Source organism: Harpia harpyja, chromosome 13, assembly GCF_026419915.1.
Source record: "Harpia harpyja isolate bHarHar1 chromosome 13, bHarHar1 primary haplotype, whole genome shotgun sequence".
Lineage (NCBI taxonomy): Eukaryota > Metazoa > Chordata > Aves > Accipitriformes > Accipitridae > Harpia > Harpia harpyja.
In genome coordinates this window covers 33,701,470-33,721,625 of record NC_068952.1, presented here as the reverse complement: position 1 = coordinate 33,721,625, position 20,156 = coordinate 33,701,470, and the positions used below count along the sequence as shown (strand labels likewise).

Sequence of the window (20,156 nt, the reverse complement as noted above, 5' to 3'; positions counted from 1 at the left end):
CTACTGTGGAGTTGGCCTATAGGCTTTGAATGCAATACCTGTAAACAGCTAGCATGAATTTCTGTTCCTTGAATCTACATGAACTAGCCTCTCATGAGGCTTATATGGGCTTTATTCAATTGCATTAGAGAATCTGGATTTTTTTAATCTTTTTCTGGGAATGCTAGCTCAAAGCTGGAAACAGTGAGCAAGCTCATGTTTTTACTCAACTACTTTCTGCTGGGTAGCCCAGGATAGTTTAAGTCTAAATCAGACTAGTCACATATAGTTCTTAATCCTCTTTCAAAAGTGACCTGCCCAAATTGTAAAATACACAACACAGCCTATTTCAGAAATCCAGATGCAAAATCAGTGGCCTTCTGACCCCCCTCTAGAGCAGTAATGGTAAGTAAATCTCTACATCCAGGTCATTTGTCAGTAGTTTGTAACTTACTACAGTTGCAAATAAAACAGTGCTGTCTGTACCTCTAAAAGCTTAACTAATGTTTCAGTGGGTATTTTTCAATGCAAGCAGAACTTTTAAATAGTATTTGGTTTATATTTTTTGTGATAGAGTAGCAGTATATAGAAGTGTGACTTCTATCTGCATATGCAAAAAGAAAAAAAAAAAGCCAGTACAGCTTTAAACAAAACAAAGCATGAAAACTACTAAAAGGTAAACTAAAAGTTTGTTAGTAGCAAACCAGGTGCTATTTTCCCCCACTGCTCTCTAGAGTTCTCTCCATAAAATACATAGTAAATCCTGCAATCATAGTAAATCAAGAAAGCCTGGAAGGGGGGAGGCTCTTGCTCAGGATGAAGGAACTCTTTCAACTCTTTCTCCAAAGACAGATGTGGTTTAAATGCGAAGATGATCCTTTCCAGAGTGAAAGTTGAAAGGTGTTTTTATTTCCTCACAGAAACCATTTTTCCTGCAGAAAATTTTAATCACGTTTAATTCAGTTCACAGATAATAGTTCTCTACTGATCTTCTTTTGTTTCTCCTATTCATTGTCATGGTTTGTCTAAACAGTGGACCTCTAAACCTGAGTTCAGGGCTCCCTTTTTCAGTAATGGTTTGGAGACTCCCTCTCCTCTCCCCCCCATGAGTGAGTATCTAGCTCTTCCCTCCCCTTCCCTTTCTCACCACGTATCTCAACAATCAGAACATAGTGATCTGGGTTTACCACAGAATCCTGCAAGTGGTATCAGATAGATAAGCCTTGCCACATGAACCTCTCCCAAATCCTGGCTTCCAACAGGAAGAGCCTTGCATCCTGTCAGATGCCTCCCAGAGACACCAGTCTGCCAATTTCCACCCAGCACCTTTTTCTTCCTTCCCTCAGAATCCAGAGAAGAGCTGCTTTTCTGCCTTTCCTTAGCTCAGTCAGCTTTTCAGGGAGGAGGCAGCTGGGAGGAAGGGGAATGTCTCTGCTTTGAGCGCCATCACTTCATCCAAATAGTAGTCGCACATCCTATGGGAAGGAAGGACACATGCACACATGTGCAAAGTGATATGATATGCCTAGGGCTTCCCACTTCCAATCTTACACCCCCCCATTCAGTTTGACAGCCACGTGATGTAGTCCATAAACAGAACTTCCCCACATGAAAGACATGAGAATCAGCAGAAATTAATCTGGGGCAAGGTGTGCAAGATCCCTAACAGAAGAGATGTAACACTAAGCTAAAACCATGTTTCTAATAATCTCAAAACAATTTGGTACAAAGATCTGTTTATTACCCAACAACATGACAGTGTATATACAAAGACAGTGTGGAATGTGACATTTACAGGAAATTTCAGTACATCATGCACAGATACTATTGCAATGTTATTTTAATAGTTCCAGAATGTTAAGCTGAATAAATATTCCTTGCTTCAAAAAATCATTTTTACTTTTACATAAAAATATATAATATTGCACTCTTTACAAGGCCAGCAATTTTGCATATTGATTTGTAACAAGTGGAATTCTACTTTATAAAAATAAGCCTTTGTGAGCAACACCCCAAACCAGGGAGCACAAAAGTACCCCCAAACCACAATATTTGTGTTTTTTTTCTCTTAAATAAAGCACATCACTTCAACAAGAGCCAGGACACTTTTCAGTCTGTATTTGTACCTTACATTAACATTTAGACAGTGAAAAACATGACTAAAGCCATCCCATACAATGCTGCTACAATATACGCAGTTTAAAATTCAATTCATACAGTATGTAGCCACTTCCTTAATTGAACCAAAGATCAGCCTGTGTGTCATGGACTATGAGAATATTTTTCTTAAGTTTTTCTAGTTTGAAAAGTTCTTCATTCAGGAAGTTGCAAGAATTTCTGAAGACTGTTTGGAATTTTCAAAAGAAGTGTAAAGACTTCTTGTGTGTATATCATCTTCATCACAACTTGACAATTTCATATATAGTGTTTTAAAGGCAGATGAACCTTAAACATGAGAAGATATAGCAGTTTGTCTGTATGGCGACAGCAGAACATGTCACTGATGAAAAAGCAAAGCAATTTAAAAGAAAAATGTAACTACATCAGACTTGCGTAGCATTCTTGTTTTACCATTTGCATGACTAGTAGGCACTCATTCATGGTGTCAGGTTTAGAGGTCTTCAAATCCATCAACTGAAATGTTAATTTTTGGTCTGGCCCAAGAATTCAAATTTGTTAAGCCTTTCACAAGGGAGGCTTATTTTTTTCCCCTCAAAAAATAGCACCTAGGAATAAATAACATATTTGCACAGTGTATCTGTGTAAACTCTTCCAAATCATCTGATGCCTATGAACATTGATTATTCAAGCAGTTAGATTCAAACATTTTACAGTGTATTGAACTTCAATGACACTAGAACTGGAGCACATCTGTGCCTTCTTTAACACCTTTTTTTTTTTTTAGAGCTCTGGAAGATAAGTTGTGTGTGTATGTAATATATATTCTGCCACAGAATTGCAATAACTAGGTGTAACAAAGTTAGGGAGTTAACACTACATTAAAAAACAAAACCAAAATGTGATCTAACTATTGCTTCATGATGCCATGAGGTGTCTACCCATCACTAAGACAAAAATATTTTATTTTTACCTGTTGTAAAGACTAACAGAGAAGATGGCAAAAATTACAAATATAAAGGTAACAAACTCAATTTTTAGCATTACAATACCATAAGATGGTGCAAAAAGCACCTACTAACTTCTTTGCTTCTCAAAAAAAGCAATTTTAAGTGGTCTTGGATTTTTAAGTTTGGGGTTGCTTATCCCAGAGCTAACTATACCACTCTCAACTAATCAGATATACATATGCTGACATTTTAACAGATATTTATGGAACTTTATGCTACTGATATTTTAAAACATAAGAGGGGGAATAAGCATTATCAGTCAATTTTTTTAAATACTTCTGTCCAAGAAGTGATTTAAAAAAAATACTATTATATTTTATATTGCAGCATTTTGACTTATATGTTAGAGCATTTATGAGTCACTTTGCTGGTATTGGAGTACATGACCAGAGCTTCCTGGTGACCTGGACATGCTTCAAGTTTGTGAATGCACATATGCAACTTTACAACCACCTTAGCCTTAGACTGCTCTTTTTAAAGAAAAAAAAAAATCTATCCAGTCATTCTAGAGACATTCAAACTACTTCAAAATCCAGTTAAATAAGAGATTCTATAATCTATTTTGGATTTAAAGTGCATCAGAGACATGAGTTAGCAGCAAAAATAGTCATCATCCAGCCGCATAGCTGCTAAGGAATGAATAGAACATGGGTAACTTCAAGCGCTGCTGGTCCTTGCGACACCAAGCTATAACATTTCCATCACTATTAGCTGTGAACAAGTGATGACCATCACAGGAAAATGTAAGGCTGAAAAACAAGAAGACAATCTATTTTTGTATCAGATTTGGCTACTTAAAATACTAGAAAACATTAAAAACCCGTATAAGAATACAGCCAAAGATTAGCTCTCAGTGGAGACACAGTGAGTACATTAACACAGTAATATGTTTGCATATACCTGCTTATTCATTTTTGTAACCAAACAGGCTGAACTACAGCTTTGTTCAGCACTTCGACATGCCATGTAGTTTAGTACTCATTTCTTTGCAGCATCAAAGAAAAGGGTAGGATCAGTAGCAGCATCCTAGTCTCTCCCTGGGCTGGCCCTTCTACTCCTGAAAGGAAGGCTTTTCAGCAACAGAACACAGTGCCCTCTGAACTTGCTTGCTGACAAAGGCAGAAACTAAAACCATCGGATTTCATGGCTTAGCATAGGACTTTTGTTCAGCCGGGCATTTCTTGAGCTATAACAGTAGTAAAGCCCTTCAGTCATGTCATGGGTAATGTTAGAGAACATGAAGGTCAGCATCCATTTTCTGTCTCATTTAAGCAGGAAACTTTAAATTATTCAATAGCTACTAAATCATTATCCACAAGCTTTGTGAAAGATGCTGCTTAAACAAGGTAACAGAAAGACAATAACTGCTATGAGACGATGTTTTTCATTTCTAAGAAATGGCAATTAGTGGTTTGGGTTTTAAATGATATTTCAGCAATGGTCAAAACAAAATTTTTCAGAGTGATTTGTTACTATGCTAACATAAAGATGATAAAATTTTGGCATAACTCTAAGACCTCTGTGCAGACTACTGTACCACTGGGGATATCAAAGATTCAATCCTTTGACTGTGTTCTGAAAACACTTTGGCATGAGAATAATTCTGCTTATATAAATCATCACGGGGACCCAGAGAAAATTACACAAGACTCCAAAATGGCAGCTTCCAGGCTCCTCTGTTTCCTTTACTCCTTTCTGCACCATTTCCCTCTGGCATCAGGAAAAAAAAAGTCAGGGAAAGTGCAGTGTTTTTATTTATTTCTGAGGGAGAAAAAACTCTTGTCTATTTGAGTATGACAAAGTTAAGATTATCTCATGATTTCTACACAGATTCTGGGGAAAAATATTAAACTTAAGCAAAAGAAGAGTAGTTATTGTTCAGTTCTCAAGGGAATCCTGCTAATTTCTATCTGCCAGCAACAGAACCTAGTTATTACTGTCATTACAAATACAGTACACGTGCTCATTTTGCTTTCATGAATAATTAGTAGGATTGCATTGCTCTTTTTAGACATGGGTGTTTACCTCCTGTTCTCATGTCAAATCCATGTTCAACAGTCCAGGCTATTTTGTTGTGGTTTTGGGTTTTGTTTTTTTCCAAAGAGAAAAATCCATTTATTGTATACTTAAGATCTTTTTACCTTACAATGGGTTTGGCTGATTTCGAAAATGTTATTTCTCGTACTGGCTTCAAGTCCCACGTACTCCACAGTCTGAAAGAAAGAGTAATTTTTCTTCAGATTTAATTCCACAAATATTTCAGGGATAAAAATAACATATTCAGCAACTACTAAGATTGGAAACTGAACAACAGCTTGTCCACCTTCTTTAAAGCCAAATATCAGCATGAAGTTTAGCTACATACTCTCAAACTGTGAGCCTAAGTTATAAAGCATTTTAATAAATAAAAGTTTCAAATGCTTACCTCACAACTCCATTTTCAAGCCCCCCTGCAATCACATTGACAGACACTCCTTCAGGCTGGTTAGAGAAAGCAACAGAGCAAATACTTTCCCTGCAGTGTACATGTCCCACGAGATCACCATTAACTGTCCAAAGTCTCAAATCGCTACCTCCTCCAACTGCAATAGAACATAGCATGGGAGTATTAAAAAATAAATCTAGACCACAGCTAGGTCTATGCAAGAGAATCTAAGTGTTAAAGAATTCAACTTCTTGAAAGATCAGAAGGTTTAAATGACTCAGAATGATGTGTGCTGCAGTAAACAATTACTTCTTCCCTCCTTTTGTGACAGGGAGCATGCAAACCACCAAGCTACTGCAGTGATTTAGAAGACATCACTTCATATTTATGGAATACTGTACTTACAAAATGCTATATGAATTTACTTTTAACGACCAATTTTCATGTACTACTAACAGGGAAGCACTAAGAGGGAATTCATACTATCTACTTTAAACAGCTAGTTCTTGTACCCTGGCTTGCATTTCAAGCAAAATATTTGAAAGTAGAGAGCACAGTTATCTTACCTGGTTATCTGGGATTATTTGATTCTATCAAAGAACTAATAACCCAGCTACCACTTTGTCTTAGAAGGGATTCAAACTCATGTCCCTTACCAATTAAAGAAGAATACAACTTTTCCAGAAAAAAAATTGGTTTGGGAGCTACAGAAATGGAGTTGAAAGTCTCCGTGTCAGTTTAAAACCTAAATATTAGGTTTCTGAAACTGCCAGAATAATTTCCCCTTGTCCTTTAATGCTATAGACTGTGCTATTTTTTGTGCAAGTCAAAACAGCTTTCTTGACTGCCAAATATACCTGAATCACAAACTGTTGCAATATCACCAGTTGTTTCACTAGCTGAAACTGCAGTCACAGGACTCTTGTGTCCAGCCAGGCTCTGGACATAGCACAGCCTAAAGGAAATAAAGAGAACAAGCCTAAAGTTCAGAGTCAAACACAGAAAAAGTTATTTGAGGAAAATATTTAAGAGTTACATTAATTTCAGTCAACATTTTGCACAATGATAGTATTTTTCATATTCATTCTAGAATTTCAGCACCCTTCATGGAAAAAAAAAAAAAACAAAAAAACCCCAGTAAAAGTTTGACCTCACATTAAGATATACATGGAACAAATTCAGTTAACTTTAAAAGGGTAAAGATACCCAGACGTTGGAAAACAGGTATTTAAAAGAAAGCCTTTGGAAAAAGTTACATATATACTTGTACCTGTTCAAATCCCATATGATGCAGGTTCCATCTTTGCTGACACTTATCATTATACTGTATGGTTTGCACACAAACAAGCCTGTTATTTCTGCTGTGTGACCATACAGATGGACTTGTGATTCCATTTCTATCTCTGAAGGCTGAAAAACAGCAAGATAAAACATGAACTCTCATGAAAAAGAAAATTAAAGTCTTTTTTCTGAAAAGGATAAGCCTAGGGACAAGTTTAATTCTTAGATTTTAAAAAAATGGTTCCCATTGCTTTTAATGGCATCAGTTTAGCAACATTGTTAATGCTTTATTATGTTTAAGGCTTTATAATGCAATAAGCCATACATATCATTATGTTCAACTTTTTGCTTCCAGTGCTTTCATCAAAGCAAACATTTTGATGTGGTCCAATGAATTGAAATGAAGAACTATTGTACTACTTCTGTCTCAATTACACACCCTGGAATCGGCTGATTTGCTTTCTGCAAGACTGCAATTTCCACATGACAGCAAAACAACAGTCCTCAATATTTTAGCATCTAGAGGAAACACTTGGAAACACAGAAGGAAAACCCAGCTCAGCAGTTACCACTGAGTACAGCAAATCACTGGGAATTCCTCAAGTTGGTGCCAAGTCCTTCAGTGATACAAAGTTGGAAAAATATGCAGGAAGTCAAGTTTAAATATAGAAACTGCTAGATAAAAATTAAAGCAGCAAATTTAACACCAAATAACACTTCTTATTCAAGTTATGTCATTTGAAATGATTCAGACTTCCTGAAAACTGGCTAAGTTGAAGGAGCTGCTTAATCAGAATACTAATGCTTTAATTAAGACAACTTGCTGTACAGAGATTAGAATAATCTTTGTAGAAGAAAGGAACATTTTTCTGCTTGTTTCCTCACACATGTCAGAGTACATTGTCTGCATTTTTGTATGAGGGTACAGGATGCATATAGCAGGTCCACAAAAAGCTTGGAAGTAGAAGCAGACAAGATAAAAATATACATATGCTTAACTCTTAAGTTTGTAGAAAATGTACATGTCGTTCTGCACTAAAAAGGACAACAATCTATGTAATATTGCAAAAGTCAATACTTTTTGACAACAGGAAGATTTTTGCTCTTGCTACTGAGCATCTCATCCAATTAAGACACAGTTATGAAAGTATCCAGTTGTCATTCTCAGAACAGTGTGGTATCTCACATATGGAGCTCCTTCTTTAATCCTTGCTCAGTTTAGAGAACAAAAATTATACCAAATTTTTCCATAACAGCAACACTCAAGACTTCTGATTTTCTCAAGAACTGATTTTGATAACCGTTTTACTGTACTTCTATCTGCTTTAAGTGTTTGCTGTTGATCTGCATTTCAACACTTGAACTGAAAGCAGGATTCACCTTTAGGAGCTTCCCTCTGTAGTACTAACAGCAATGGTTTATTGATTCTTCACTAGGTTATTGTAATAATATTGTAAATTTGCAATGAGACAATCTGGAATGTTAGCATCAACTGTATTAAGGTCTAATAAGTTATGAAATAATTACCTCATGCCTAAAATACCACCCCCTTTTTACTTCCCACTTGCTTTTAGATGACAACCACCAAAACAGTATCTAGATGTGGAAAAACATGCAGGTACATATCTACCTTTAAATAGCAGTTTTTTCTGTTGGTTACCCCAAATGATTGCCTATGGCACTTGAGCGGAGAATTTAAATGATCACTGCCCAGTTTTACTCAAACAGATCATTAAAGTGCTCTCTTTCTGTTAGCAGGACAGCTCTAATAGTCAGCAAGTGAAGGCTGGAGTAATTTGTACATCCAGAAACCCTTGGCTAAAGTTTTCATGAAGGTATGACTTATTGTCAAGATAGATCACAATTTCAAAGCAGTACTTCATTAGTTTTTTTGATCATCTTAAATGAAGGCTAGGAAAAACAGAGCATCTGAAGTACAGCATGGACGTATTTTTGACATCTGACAGCATGCCTTTGAATTCCCATATCCAATTAACAACATGATTGCTGTTTTATGCCTATGCATTGAATTTACATAAATGTGAAACAGGGCAAAATATTCACGTTTCAAGTACTGCATTATAACAGACTGTTCACTTTATCACCAAACAGCTGACAAGATGCATACAGAACAGATGCTAGGAAGCCCATTTGCATTCCCTGCAGCCCTGACTTGGGTAACTGACTCAACAACGGGAGCTACAAAATTGGCACAAGGTCAGTCTGCCTGGGGCATGTAAAACTGTCAGTGCTGAGAAATTCAGCAAAGATGGTCTCAAAGACAACATTTGTACAGCTGAACAAAAATCACTTGTTTCTAGGAAAGGCAGGGAACTTCAGAATCATAACCCCACTACCAGTTTCTTTTTAGCATTGCAGAAGGCAAGTATATTGAATTTCTATTTTAGTACCTCAAAAAATTTTTACTGGAATCCAAATCTCAGTACAGGTTATTTACAAGTTCACTATTCTGGTGAGCAGTTAAGGTGCCTGACTTAAGATTCAACTGACTAAAGCTTGCAGGCTTCAAGCTCTACTTCATTTTTTAAACTCAGAGTGCTGCTGAGCTCAGGAAGTCCGAGTGGCAGATCACCAGAAACTGGAAGAAAGCCAAGGAAGAAATCACTGTATGTTTGTGCTCTTCCCAGTCTAAGCATCTGCTGTTTGCCACTGTTGAAAAGAGGAAACTGAGTAGGCATAGCAGATCATACCAAGGTTTCCTCTAGCCCATGCTAATGTAGTGATTCAAGAGCATCAAGGGGTACAATACTACAAATGTGTTTGCCAATACCTGTATCTGTATCAAGCTAAATTTGAGAAATCAGTCTAGTTTAGTTGTTGCTATGGTAATCCTGTAGACACACCTAAAATTACCTGTCAAGAAAGTTGCAAACTCTTTGTTAAAGTTATGAAGAGTAGAAGTTACTGCTGGAGAAAGTAAGACAGAAGGTCAGAAACTCAGTCTAAACCAGAAGATTAATTTCGAGTTCTATTTATGCTTTCATACCATGCCTATCACCACATAGTATCAGGGTGATTTCTACTAGTATCTCAGTATCTTCTACTAATGCATTAAGTAATGCAAGTTACTTTTCTCCCTTCCCTCCTCACAGCTTTTCCCCTTGGGGAATATGACAAAGTGAAGAGGCTTAGTGGTTACCATATACACTGCCTGAGATTTCATCCTGGCTCTCTGTAGTATAAGTGCCTTCTGCATTTGAAATGTTGTTTACTTTGGGGAAATGCATTCCACTGTTTCAGTTAAGGCTTTGAAAGGCTCTGTCTCCTTCACAGAAAAAGTTACTCCTTAATGTAGGGAGCTTCATCATGCCAGAGAGCTTCAATTCCAAGCCCTAGCCTGAATACAGTCAGAGCTGTATGTGTAATCAGTTATGCACCCAGATGATGAGGGCTGACTAAAGGCTAGCAGTATGTGAACGATAGCTTAAGAAAAACCCACAAATAAACATGCTGAGATATATCTATTTAACAATGTCAAAGAGGATCCTTCAAAAATAAATACTAAACAAGCACTTGATCTTTTTGGCAATTGTCCTGAATAACATATTCCCCTTTTCTCACTTTTCCTGTTTAAAAGAAGACTGTAGTAGTGAATACAGCTAAATCATTAAATATAAAAGCTATACAATGGAACTTACCGTATTGCTAGTGAATCTGTTCATATATGCTGTGATGACACCAGATTTACTACCTGTGAACAACTGACAACTGTCTGGCACCCAAGCACAACTTGTTACCTTGGAAAGACAAAACAAAGCCAGAAAAAATTAGAACAGAAACTATTCTAACTGCTGTTTTCATTATGCCATAGCATTTGGTCAAACTGATTCTTTATTGGTTATCCTAAGAAGAGCCAGGTAAAATACCTAAGCTAAAGAAATCCAAGAGTTAAAATATACCTACTCTGGGTCATATTTGTTACTACTTCAGAAACAAAGTAGAGAGGGAAATTCTGTGCAGCCCAGAATTCACAGCTAAAGAGCAGTAAACTACTGCAGACTTCTAGATCTGCAGCCACATCATCAGCCAAAATCTTTTCGGTAGAATCTCACCAACCATTGGAGTGTAAGAGAGATTATGCAGTGTTCCCTAACAATCTTTTAGACAATCTTTTTCAGAGGAATCCTAAACTATAGTGAAGTTCTGCTTCTAATGTGAGGCACCTATAATCTTTTCCTGTATTCATTTTCTTGGCCCAGAACTTAAGCTTTTATAAAGTCCCACCAATATTCCATATGAGTGAAAAACTACAAAAATCAAATGCATTCAAAAGGGATCTTTACCTAGTACCGGAACACATCCAGGAACAACATACACTGGAGCAATGAGAGACACGTTCCAAAGGAGAATAAAACAGATTAAACACAGTTGTGTTTGGATGCTCATCTCCAAGAAAAATGAAAGCAAGAATACCTACTGCCAAGTCAGGCCACCGCTTGAACTAGCAATATTAAATTGAAGACCAAGAGACTGATTTTTTTTTTTTACCTGATGGAACTGTGAACTCTGTATAAAATTTACTGGAGGTTCACTTTGCTTGCTTTTCAGTCGTAAAATGTTATCAGCATACCCCCAGCTCAGAATAGCTGACCACTGAATATCAGTACTGTGCATGCTTCTCACACCTGAAAGAAGGCATATAATATTGCAGAAGGCATATAATATTGCGTCACATATGCAGACAAAGAGTTGATCACTTTGATAGTCAACAATAAAAATCTCAGGTCCACGTTTTACTACAACCTAGAACATAAAAACCCCCAAAGTTTCAAAATAAGGTATTTTCTGTTAGGCTATGGCTTAATCTGTAATGTATTGTAAACAAATGTAGTTTTCGGAGACTTTGTAAACATTCAATGTTCTCCAAAGACAGTTTGCAACCTGGACAAAGCTTTTCTGAAGAAATGTTGCATCTATTGGGAGTGGAGAAAAGGACAAGAGGCTGACAATACTTCCCAGCTAGAGAAATGATTGTTTATAATTTCAAGGAGAATGTTACTTATTTTTGTTGACTAAATGTGAAGCTGGTTTATTTTTAAACAAAACCTTCACTAGTACACATTACAAAGAAAACAAAAAGACAAGTATGAGGACCTGTTTGTACATTATCAATAAGAATTCTTCCAAGGAGTTTATCTGAAAGCAGAAGATCCTTCACCTCTGCTTTTTACTGAACTTTCCTCATTCTCTGCCTCTAGAAACCGTTCCTTTAATTCTCCTTTCTGTTGCCACATGTTCTTTTCATCTCTTCTTCAGTTTTTCTTGGACTGAATCTGCTGGCAAGTTCTAAAGTTAAATACTTATGCTTCAGTCACTTTAATGAAAATATCAACTTAATTACAGGATCCCTCTATGTCATTTTGAAAATTACAGGTAAAATCCACCCTCCAGGAAAGACACCACACATGTGGAAGCTGTTACTCGATTTATAAATCAATCTTTGGCAAAAGTGACTAAACTTGGGAATTTTGCTGGAGAATAATAGTAGCATCAGATTTAATTTTTTTATGGCTCATTTCCACATTTATTGTGCATGTAGAGAATAAGCACAAATTCATACCTTGCTCCTTGCTATATATCATCAAAAGGCAAAACTTGCGGGACAAACCACAGATGGCTTTAGTTGGTAAAGCCTGGAGACAGCCAAACCTTTCTCCATGTGGTTGGCTAAAGCAGACAACAGGATCTGGAGCACTTGGGGAACCAACATATTCCCCCCACTTCAAGCCTTTTATCCATGGTAATGGACTCTAAAACAAGCACAAATAAGGTTCAAATTAAAAGGTGGTAGAAAGTTTTCAGAAAAATATTATTTTGTTAGTAAGGGAGAATCATTCCTATCACATCCCTTATAAGCAATCACATAGTAAGGACTGCTGAAGTATTCTAAAAATACTAGGAAGACAAGTATGAAGCACTGTAGTATCATCAGCTGAACTATTAGCTTTAAGGGAGTTCTCCCACTTCTTTAAAGGCTGAGATAGCAAGCTTGTAGTTCAGATAGTTTAGTGAAAAATACCAATTTCTTTAAATGCAAGAATTCAGTTTCTTACTGGACTTTAGGGAAAACAAGTGTTTGAAGAAAGTTGAACTGTCCTACAGACAATGAAAAAGTTGAGGATGGAAGACAGCACAGTGTGTGTTTACCTACTATAGGTTTGCACACAGATTCCAGAATTCATCACTGAAAGTATGAAACTGGTTAAGTGAAATGGTATCCAACACCTATTTGCTATAACCAAGATAAATTCAGCTCTATCTTAGTTTGACACAAAATACATCACAAATACATGAAAATAATTTTCACTATCACTTCACTAATTTTGTGTGTTTTCTCTACAGTACAATATGGGTAGTAAGTTGCAGTTTTAAGAAGGAAACTATAAACATAAGGGTACAATAATTACAGCATATGAATGTTAATTAAACCATCTTGCATATCAAAATGACATACTGGATGTATTATTTCTTTAGCGTGTTCTCTGGTTTCTCTGAAAGCAAACTGCACTAATAATCCCATGGCAGCAGGAAGTTCTCCTTCCATGATAAGCCTGGATCCAGGTCTGCTAACATGTGCTGAAGGGAACAGCTGGCGAGGTGTTTGCCCATACGTTTTTATCATTGTTTCAAGGGCTCTTCTCTGAACAGGATCCTCAACAGCAGAAACATCCATCCCAAAATAGGTCTAGAGAGGGGAAAAAAAAAAAGGGGAGGGGCAAGAATAAACTTGTCCAGTTTGTCTTTGGGAAAGATTTATCAACACATGCACACAAATTTAAAGGCAGACTCTTCATTAGTTTGGTTAAGACTTGGACCAGAAGCCATCCCATAATGGCTGTGCTGACTAAAGAGCCACTGAGAAGAGTAATCTTGTTACCACTTCTTTACTGGAGATAACTACCAGTTTAAGATTTATCATGTGAGCTGTTCCTACATATATTCCATGACTAATTTCTGTCAAAGAGGTTTTCTTAATAGACCTTTACTAATCTGTGCAAAACCAGAAGGGTTGCTGATGATAAACAAAAAATTGACAGAGTTCGTTTTCTGTACTTCTTTTTAATTAGCGTATTAAAGCTCTGGTTTGGGGTGGGGAGGGAGGAAGAACCTTCATATTTCAGGAGAGTGGAAATTCTTTCCTTTCTCTACTTGTCTTTTTCATACCTCTAATTGTGTACCTCACACTTTTCCTCAGTCACACTGACAAAGGCCTCGACTTCACTTTAAAAAAAACAATGAACACACACAAACTTAGTATTTGAAATTTAAGGTAATAACTAAATCGATACTTAAGCACAAAAAAAGGAAAAGGAAGGAAAGCATTTGGATGGCTATTTGAAAAGAAAAAGCCACCACTGCCAAACACTACTGTTTTATCAGCTCTTCCAGCTATAAAATGAACACTAAACACACAGGCCACATTTGAATGCATTTGAAATCAGGACTGCCTAGCTGAGCAAACCTTGTGATAGTAAGTATTCAAGCTAAAGAATACAATCTGAGATATCCATGTTACAATTAAGTAGTGAAACTCTGGAAGTCTTTATATTAAATGAGGACTTCCTTGAAATCAAATTTACTGGAGGGGAAAAGTGCTAGTTACAGGGACAAAACACAGGATGTACATGAAGGAAAGAACACAAGTAATCAGCCCAGGACAGACTGAACTATTTTAATTGTATCAAAAGCTGCAACACAATCTGCCTAAACAAAAGGCTTCTTTTGAATGAGATGGAAGCAGGTACACACAAACACAATACCTGTATACCACTGCAAAAACTATCCAGAAAGTCTAAACCCCATACCTGATCATCCCCCATGCCTATCTCAAGGCAAGAAAGATGAACACATTTTATTAAGTCTCACAACAGTCCCTGGGATTTTATCGGTTCCACACTGAAATGGTTAAAGCCTTTTCTTTCTCTTCAACACTTCACAAGCAAGGGATCTTGCCTCATGCTGGATATTTTCCAAGCAAGTCAGACTGAACTATCCCCCATTAAATTACTAAGTACAACAAACAAACACACTGCTTAACAAATACTTACTGCAGGATGAAAGACATTAATAGCCTGAACAGAGGCCTTGCCTTTTTGCTTATAGCCAAACACCAAGTCAATCCAGTGACAGATTGTCTGGGAAACATGGTCAGACTCCAAAGCCTGACGATGAATCAAGATGAATAGACGAGGATCATTACGAGCCCAGGGTGGAAGATTGACATGGTTAACTCTGTCACCATTTTGACGTACTCCAAAATCAAAACCTAGAAACAGGGGAGTAAATGTTCCAGCATTTTAGTTGACAGTAACTTCAAACAGGTCTTTATAGGGTTCTATGAAAGCTAACCATTAAGCACAGTGATTGCTGATCAACAAAGCAGCACCATTAACAAGTCCCCCCCAACACATTCAAACTGTACATACTCATTCAAATGGAAAAAATCAGGCAACAGAAAACTCCTTTACACCTCTGACAATTATGACATAACAGCTTTTTTAGCATATTCCACAAATTCGTGCCAGATTTCTCCCATATATCTACTACTTAGCATATTCAGTCAAGGGATATAAATGTTCTCAGTTTCAACCCATAGGCTCAACTATACAGCTGGTTTGGGTATAGTTTTGTTATCCTTTTAATATACCTTCTCTGTTAACTAGAAAGTCGGGAAGGTAGAAAAATTCTGGGATAAGCTCCTTTACGTCAGTCATTGATTCATATGAAGAAAGTCGCCAGGTTGTATTGGTAGAGTGAAAAGTTCTGTCTGGGATGTCAAAACTTTGATCTGTAAAGAAAACCAAACTGAATTATGAAAATGTTACATCGATGATGGACACGATAACAGTTGAACATCTGCAACTTCAAGCAAGTTAACTGCTCTCCAGTTAGCTGAGAACATTTAGAATTCTTCTATCTCAATTACTATGTGTTACACATGGACTGCAAGCCAAATATAGGTCAGCTTTTTATTCTACATACACTAAGGTATGAACATAACATGTACAGCTTTATGGTCTAGCTTGATAATTTCAGAATAGGTCTACTGTGAAAGCATACCAGATTTAATTTTACTGAACTCAGCTATTTGGAATTGATAAACTATGCTAAACAGAGTAACATATAGCATTCCTGGGTCATTTGGGCAAGGCCCAGATGTGACAGGCAAGTGCAAGCAAAAGTAACCTTACCTTGATAGGCTAAAAACATTTTAGTAAAAGGTGGCAGCCTAACTAGGAAATGAAGCACAGTTCCACTGTTGGAATAGTGAGATCCGTAGTGATATGGCTGTACAGGGGGCATTGGATCATCCTCTCGTGCTCCTTTACGGTACTCTTCTTCCAAATACTAGAAAAGTAGTAGAAAAAAAAAATTAATCACAAACCTCCTACTTAGACTGCATTCCAATAACAAAAATAAGAGCTTGCCTAAGTTGTTTAGGAATAAAACTTAGAACTTTGAGGAACATACATTTAAAAGTAATTTGGAATCAAATATATGTATGTTCATATGTAAGATACCAATTTAACCTCCTCAGCAGTATCACATGGAAAGACTAAATTGATTTATGATTTCAAGTACAGGAACAGATAAACACAGGTTCCAAGCATGCTATAAAACAATTCCCAGGAAACGCAGCATACTAGAAATAAGAATTCCATAGACAAAATACTGGATTTGTGGTTTCTTTCCCCCCCACATCAATATATGTCAAAAAAATTAAAGCCCCCATATCATTTATACACAGGAAAAAGGGCAAGAAGCAAAAGTTATCCAACCTACCTTATAAGTATCCACATAACGATCCTCTTTTTCTTTAGACTGCACAGCTATTGGTTTGACCAGATTTCTGCAACAGAAGTAGTACTGATATCTTGTCATTTTTATAAAGATGTTGAATCACACCATTTAATAATGCATTATTAAGAATAACACCTTTAATATCATGAAAAGGACAAGCAGAACTTAATAGCACTTTACAAGAGAGTTCAGAAAATAAAAAGGGCACTTATAGTCAGTGCTAAGGGCAAACTCAGATCCACAGACAAGCCCATAGCACAGTAAGAGGCAAGCAAATGCAAAGTGTCTCTGTCAAATCAAAGGCATCATATAAAGGCAAAGACTTTGTGCACGCGAATGTTAAAATTGGCTTAACAGAAATTTATTAGGGTGGGACAATTCACTTGGATCTATTCACAATGAAGACAATATGATTTTGTACTTGGCCAAATCATTTACAGTATTATTTCCTCTTCCATTTAATTTTCACTAATTGGCCTAGAAGTCTTTAATCACATGAATTTAAACATACAGCTTTTATTTAAATCTGTGGACTATCCATATCCTATTAAGGCAGTATGTAAGTCCAATTCATAGCATCCTTTGAATATACACACTCATAATATTAGGCATTTTATTTAAATATCCAAGGTGAAGCAGCCACTTATTGTAAAAAGCCCAGGTTATTATGGATGAGGCTTGTCCCTGAATAGTTCCATTCATGTATGTGTGCAGTTTAGTACAATGAAGTTAAAAAGCTATACTGGATGATCAGTTCAAGTATTTGGAAATAACCAGCTCCAAACATTTCATATTACCTATATACCGATGGATCATTTAGGTCCAGCGTTTCATTGGTGTAGTCAGAAAGTATAAAAGGAAATACTGGATATTGCATGAGATCATTGAAGGAACGGCCCGCATGCTTGTTTAAATGAGTCAGATATTCAAAGTTAGTAATCTGTCCTGTGCACCACAGGTGGGTCAAAGCAGCAATGTTTCCATATTCCAAAAGGTTAGGCAAATTGTTAGTTAAGATGTTGTGGTACACATCATCACGGACCTAGAAGAAAATACCACAGATTTAATCATATAATGTCAAAAGCTTCAAACTACCAAGACTTAGTAAGTTTCTCTAATTTTACAGATTTCCAGATATCTGCTGTAATGGAATAACGTATAGTATTACTAAGATTCTTCTTAATACATCAGAGATGTGTGTTTTACATGATTGTGTTTAGAAGTCTAGCTGAGCAAAGTTTTTTCAAAGGTATTAGACAGAATTTAGTTATTCCATGCAACAGGTCTCCTTAAAAACTAATGCATGAACGTACATGCTATGAAGACAGAGCAAAACACTTCGATCTATTATTATGTATCAGTGCCACATTACCTTTGTGTTATCAAAAGCCAAGAGTAAAGTTCTGCCATTCGTTAGAAATATTTCCACAGCATTGTCTCTTAATTGCCACCAACGCTTATGAACTTCCTTAATTTCCTCATAGGTCCAAGAAAATGATGCTGGTTCAGTTTCTCCATGAAAACTCTGCAGAATTTGCAATTGAAAAAGTTACTTTAAATAGCAGATTTTCAAAACAAGAAACCCTTCAATGCAGCCAGTTTAGAACCATAGAATATATCGTAAGGCAAACTTTAATTTTGCTGTGATGCTTTAAGACATTGTTGTGATTTTCTTCATGTATGTTTCCCATCCTCCACTCTCCTCAAAGCAGCACACGGAACATCATGCATGCTCTGCAGCTGCTCCAGTTCCATATCCAACACTAGCAGGCAATGCTGTATTTTCACTGGCTCTTAAGCTAAAGTATCAGACAGCCAACGAGAGCAAGCAAAGCTTTGCCATGAATCCCAATTCTGACAGTCCTATATGAAGGACAAAGGAGCAAAACAGCTGGTAACATCTTAAACCACAGGAGCTGTGTGCTTAGTGGATGCAAGAAAGAGCTCCCTGAAAACAGTTCAAAACTTTCGACAGTATAACCCACATCTTGATTTTTTTTTTTTTTTAAATGTCTGTTGGATGTATAAACTTAAATAATACATCAGAGCCTTTGTATATCAGAAGGATTAGGTCAGTTCCAGTTTCCTCCATGAAACAGTCCTCTCTTATATGGGATAACGGGGGAGCTAGAACATCCTATATAATGGAAAATTCAAGAATCAGATGCTATAGAGTACAGCACAATTCATACACTTGTGAGTTTCTGTACTTCTTAGTGCTCCGGCTTCCAGTAAGGCAAGTTCTCAGGTGCAGACCAAAGCAAGCTCTGCGCACTTATGCTGATGAACTCAGAGCAATGGACAGCAAGGTGCAGAAGCCTCCCCATATCACCCCCTCCTCATTCCCTCCCAGCCCCAGGCCCACATCTTTGCTGTTTTCTGCTATCACCATCAATTCCACAGCCAGAGGCATCAGAAGCAACACTGAACCCAAACTATTCAGTTTGGCTGACCTTGTCCAGGGACCTCTAAATCTAGTACTCCGGCAATCCCAGTGGCAGTAGACAAAGGCTACTCATGGTCATAGTTTGGAAAAACTAAAGCTAGACAAAAAGCTGCTGTAATACTTACTGAATTTTCAATTGTGTCTGAAGCATTGTCTTCAACAAAATACATGCCACATTTTCCTGCAGGAAGAAACAGTTGCAAAAAGGTACATGATATTACTACTTGTGTAACACATCTTGGCATTATATAGACAGCATCCAGGAGTTAAGAATACTTAGAATAGTACCTGGGCAAGACAGTACTGGATAGAAATAGAATTTATCATTCCACATCTTTTAGCAAGTGGTCTGCAACTTTAAAACTTAACTACAGTCCAAATAGCACTCATGCAAACAGTAGGGAAGAAAAGCAAAACTGATCTATAAAGTATATGTTCCATAAGAAGTCACGCAACAGCTCAATTACTTAAAAAAAATATCAGCCAAGTTTATATATACACAGCAGAATCTTTTACAAAAAAAGATATTTATGAGGACTGAAAATTCTACTTACCTAGCAACAGTTCACCAGCAGTCTCTCTAGAAGGTGCTACGCTTATACATCTTCGATTAACTCTGAAATATTTCAAAGTGTATTAATGCTTATGGATTTACATACCTTTCAGCACGTACCTAGAACTAACAGCCTCAAAGGCTACAGTTGAAGAAAAGACTTTTCAACACCATGACTCTAATGGTTCAAATCCCAAGGTGGGGAAAGAAAATAGAACCTCAACTTTCTAGACTTGCATATTAGTATATTTGTATTTATTTCTTTGTGTGTTCTCTGCAGTTGTTTTAGGCAGTATTAGTGCCTGTAATAGGTGGTAAATTGACACAACTGGAGAGTTGAGTAACACAGCAGTAAAAGCAGAGAGGATGAAAACACAATTTGCTTTTGAACACTGATGGAAAGACCTACCAGATCTAGTAGCACTGCCTATCTTAGATATCTAAGTGACAAATAGGTAAAGAAATCCCATCAGGTCATCCCACAGAAGTCCCATCCCCATATCACACCAGATGGTATTTGCT

At 36.9% G+C, this 20,156-nt stretch overlaps 1 protein-coding gene across 2 annotated transcripts in view; it reads right to left on the bottom strand.

The window, feature by feature from the left end:
* Positions 1-1,698: 1,698 nt before the first annotated feature.
* Positions 1,699-20,156, bottom strand: part of LYST (lysosomal trafficking regulator) — a 96,553-nt gene continuing 78,095 nt past the window's right edge. For both annotated transcript variants that reach the window (XM_052805282.1, XM_052805281.1), the window contains 17 exons: positions 19,636-19,697; positions 19,207-19,262; positions 18,008-18,160; positions 17,433-17,677; positions 16,618-16,684; positions 16,026-16,182; positions 15,482-15,622; positions 14,883-15,100; positions 13,289-13,519; positions 12,395-12,584; positions 11,323-11,459; positions 10,473-10,571; positions 6,803-6,942; positions 6,390-6,487; positions 5,533-5,689; positions 5,249-5,320; positions 1,699-3,856 (listed from right to left, as the gene is read on the bottom strand). In XM_052805282.1, coding sequence (XP_052661242.1) covers positions 3,718-3,856; positions 5,249-5,320; positions 5,533-5,689; positions 6,390-6,487; positions 6,803-6,942; positions 10,473-10,571; positions 11,323-11,459; positions 12,395-12,584; positions 13,289-13,519; positions 14,883-15,100; positions 15,482-15,622; positions 16,026-16,182; positions 16,618-16,684; positions 17,433-17,677; positions 18,008-18,160; positions 19,207-19,262; positions 19,636-19,697 — 2,362 coding nt within the window. In that variant the 3' untranslated portion in view covers positions 1,699-3,717. The remainder of the gene's footprint in view (positions 3,857-5,248; positions 5,321-5,532; positions 5,690-6,389; positions 6,488-6,802; positions 6,943-10,472; positions 10,572-11,322; positions 11,460-12,394; positions 12,585-13,288; positions 13,520-14,882; positions 15,101-15,481; positions 15,623-16,025; positions 16,183-16,617; positions 16,685-17,432; positions 17,678-18,007; positions 18,161-19,206; positions 19,263-19,635; positions 19,698-20,156) is intronic.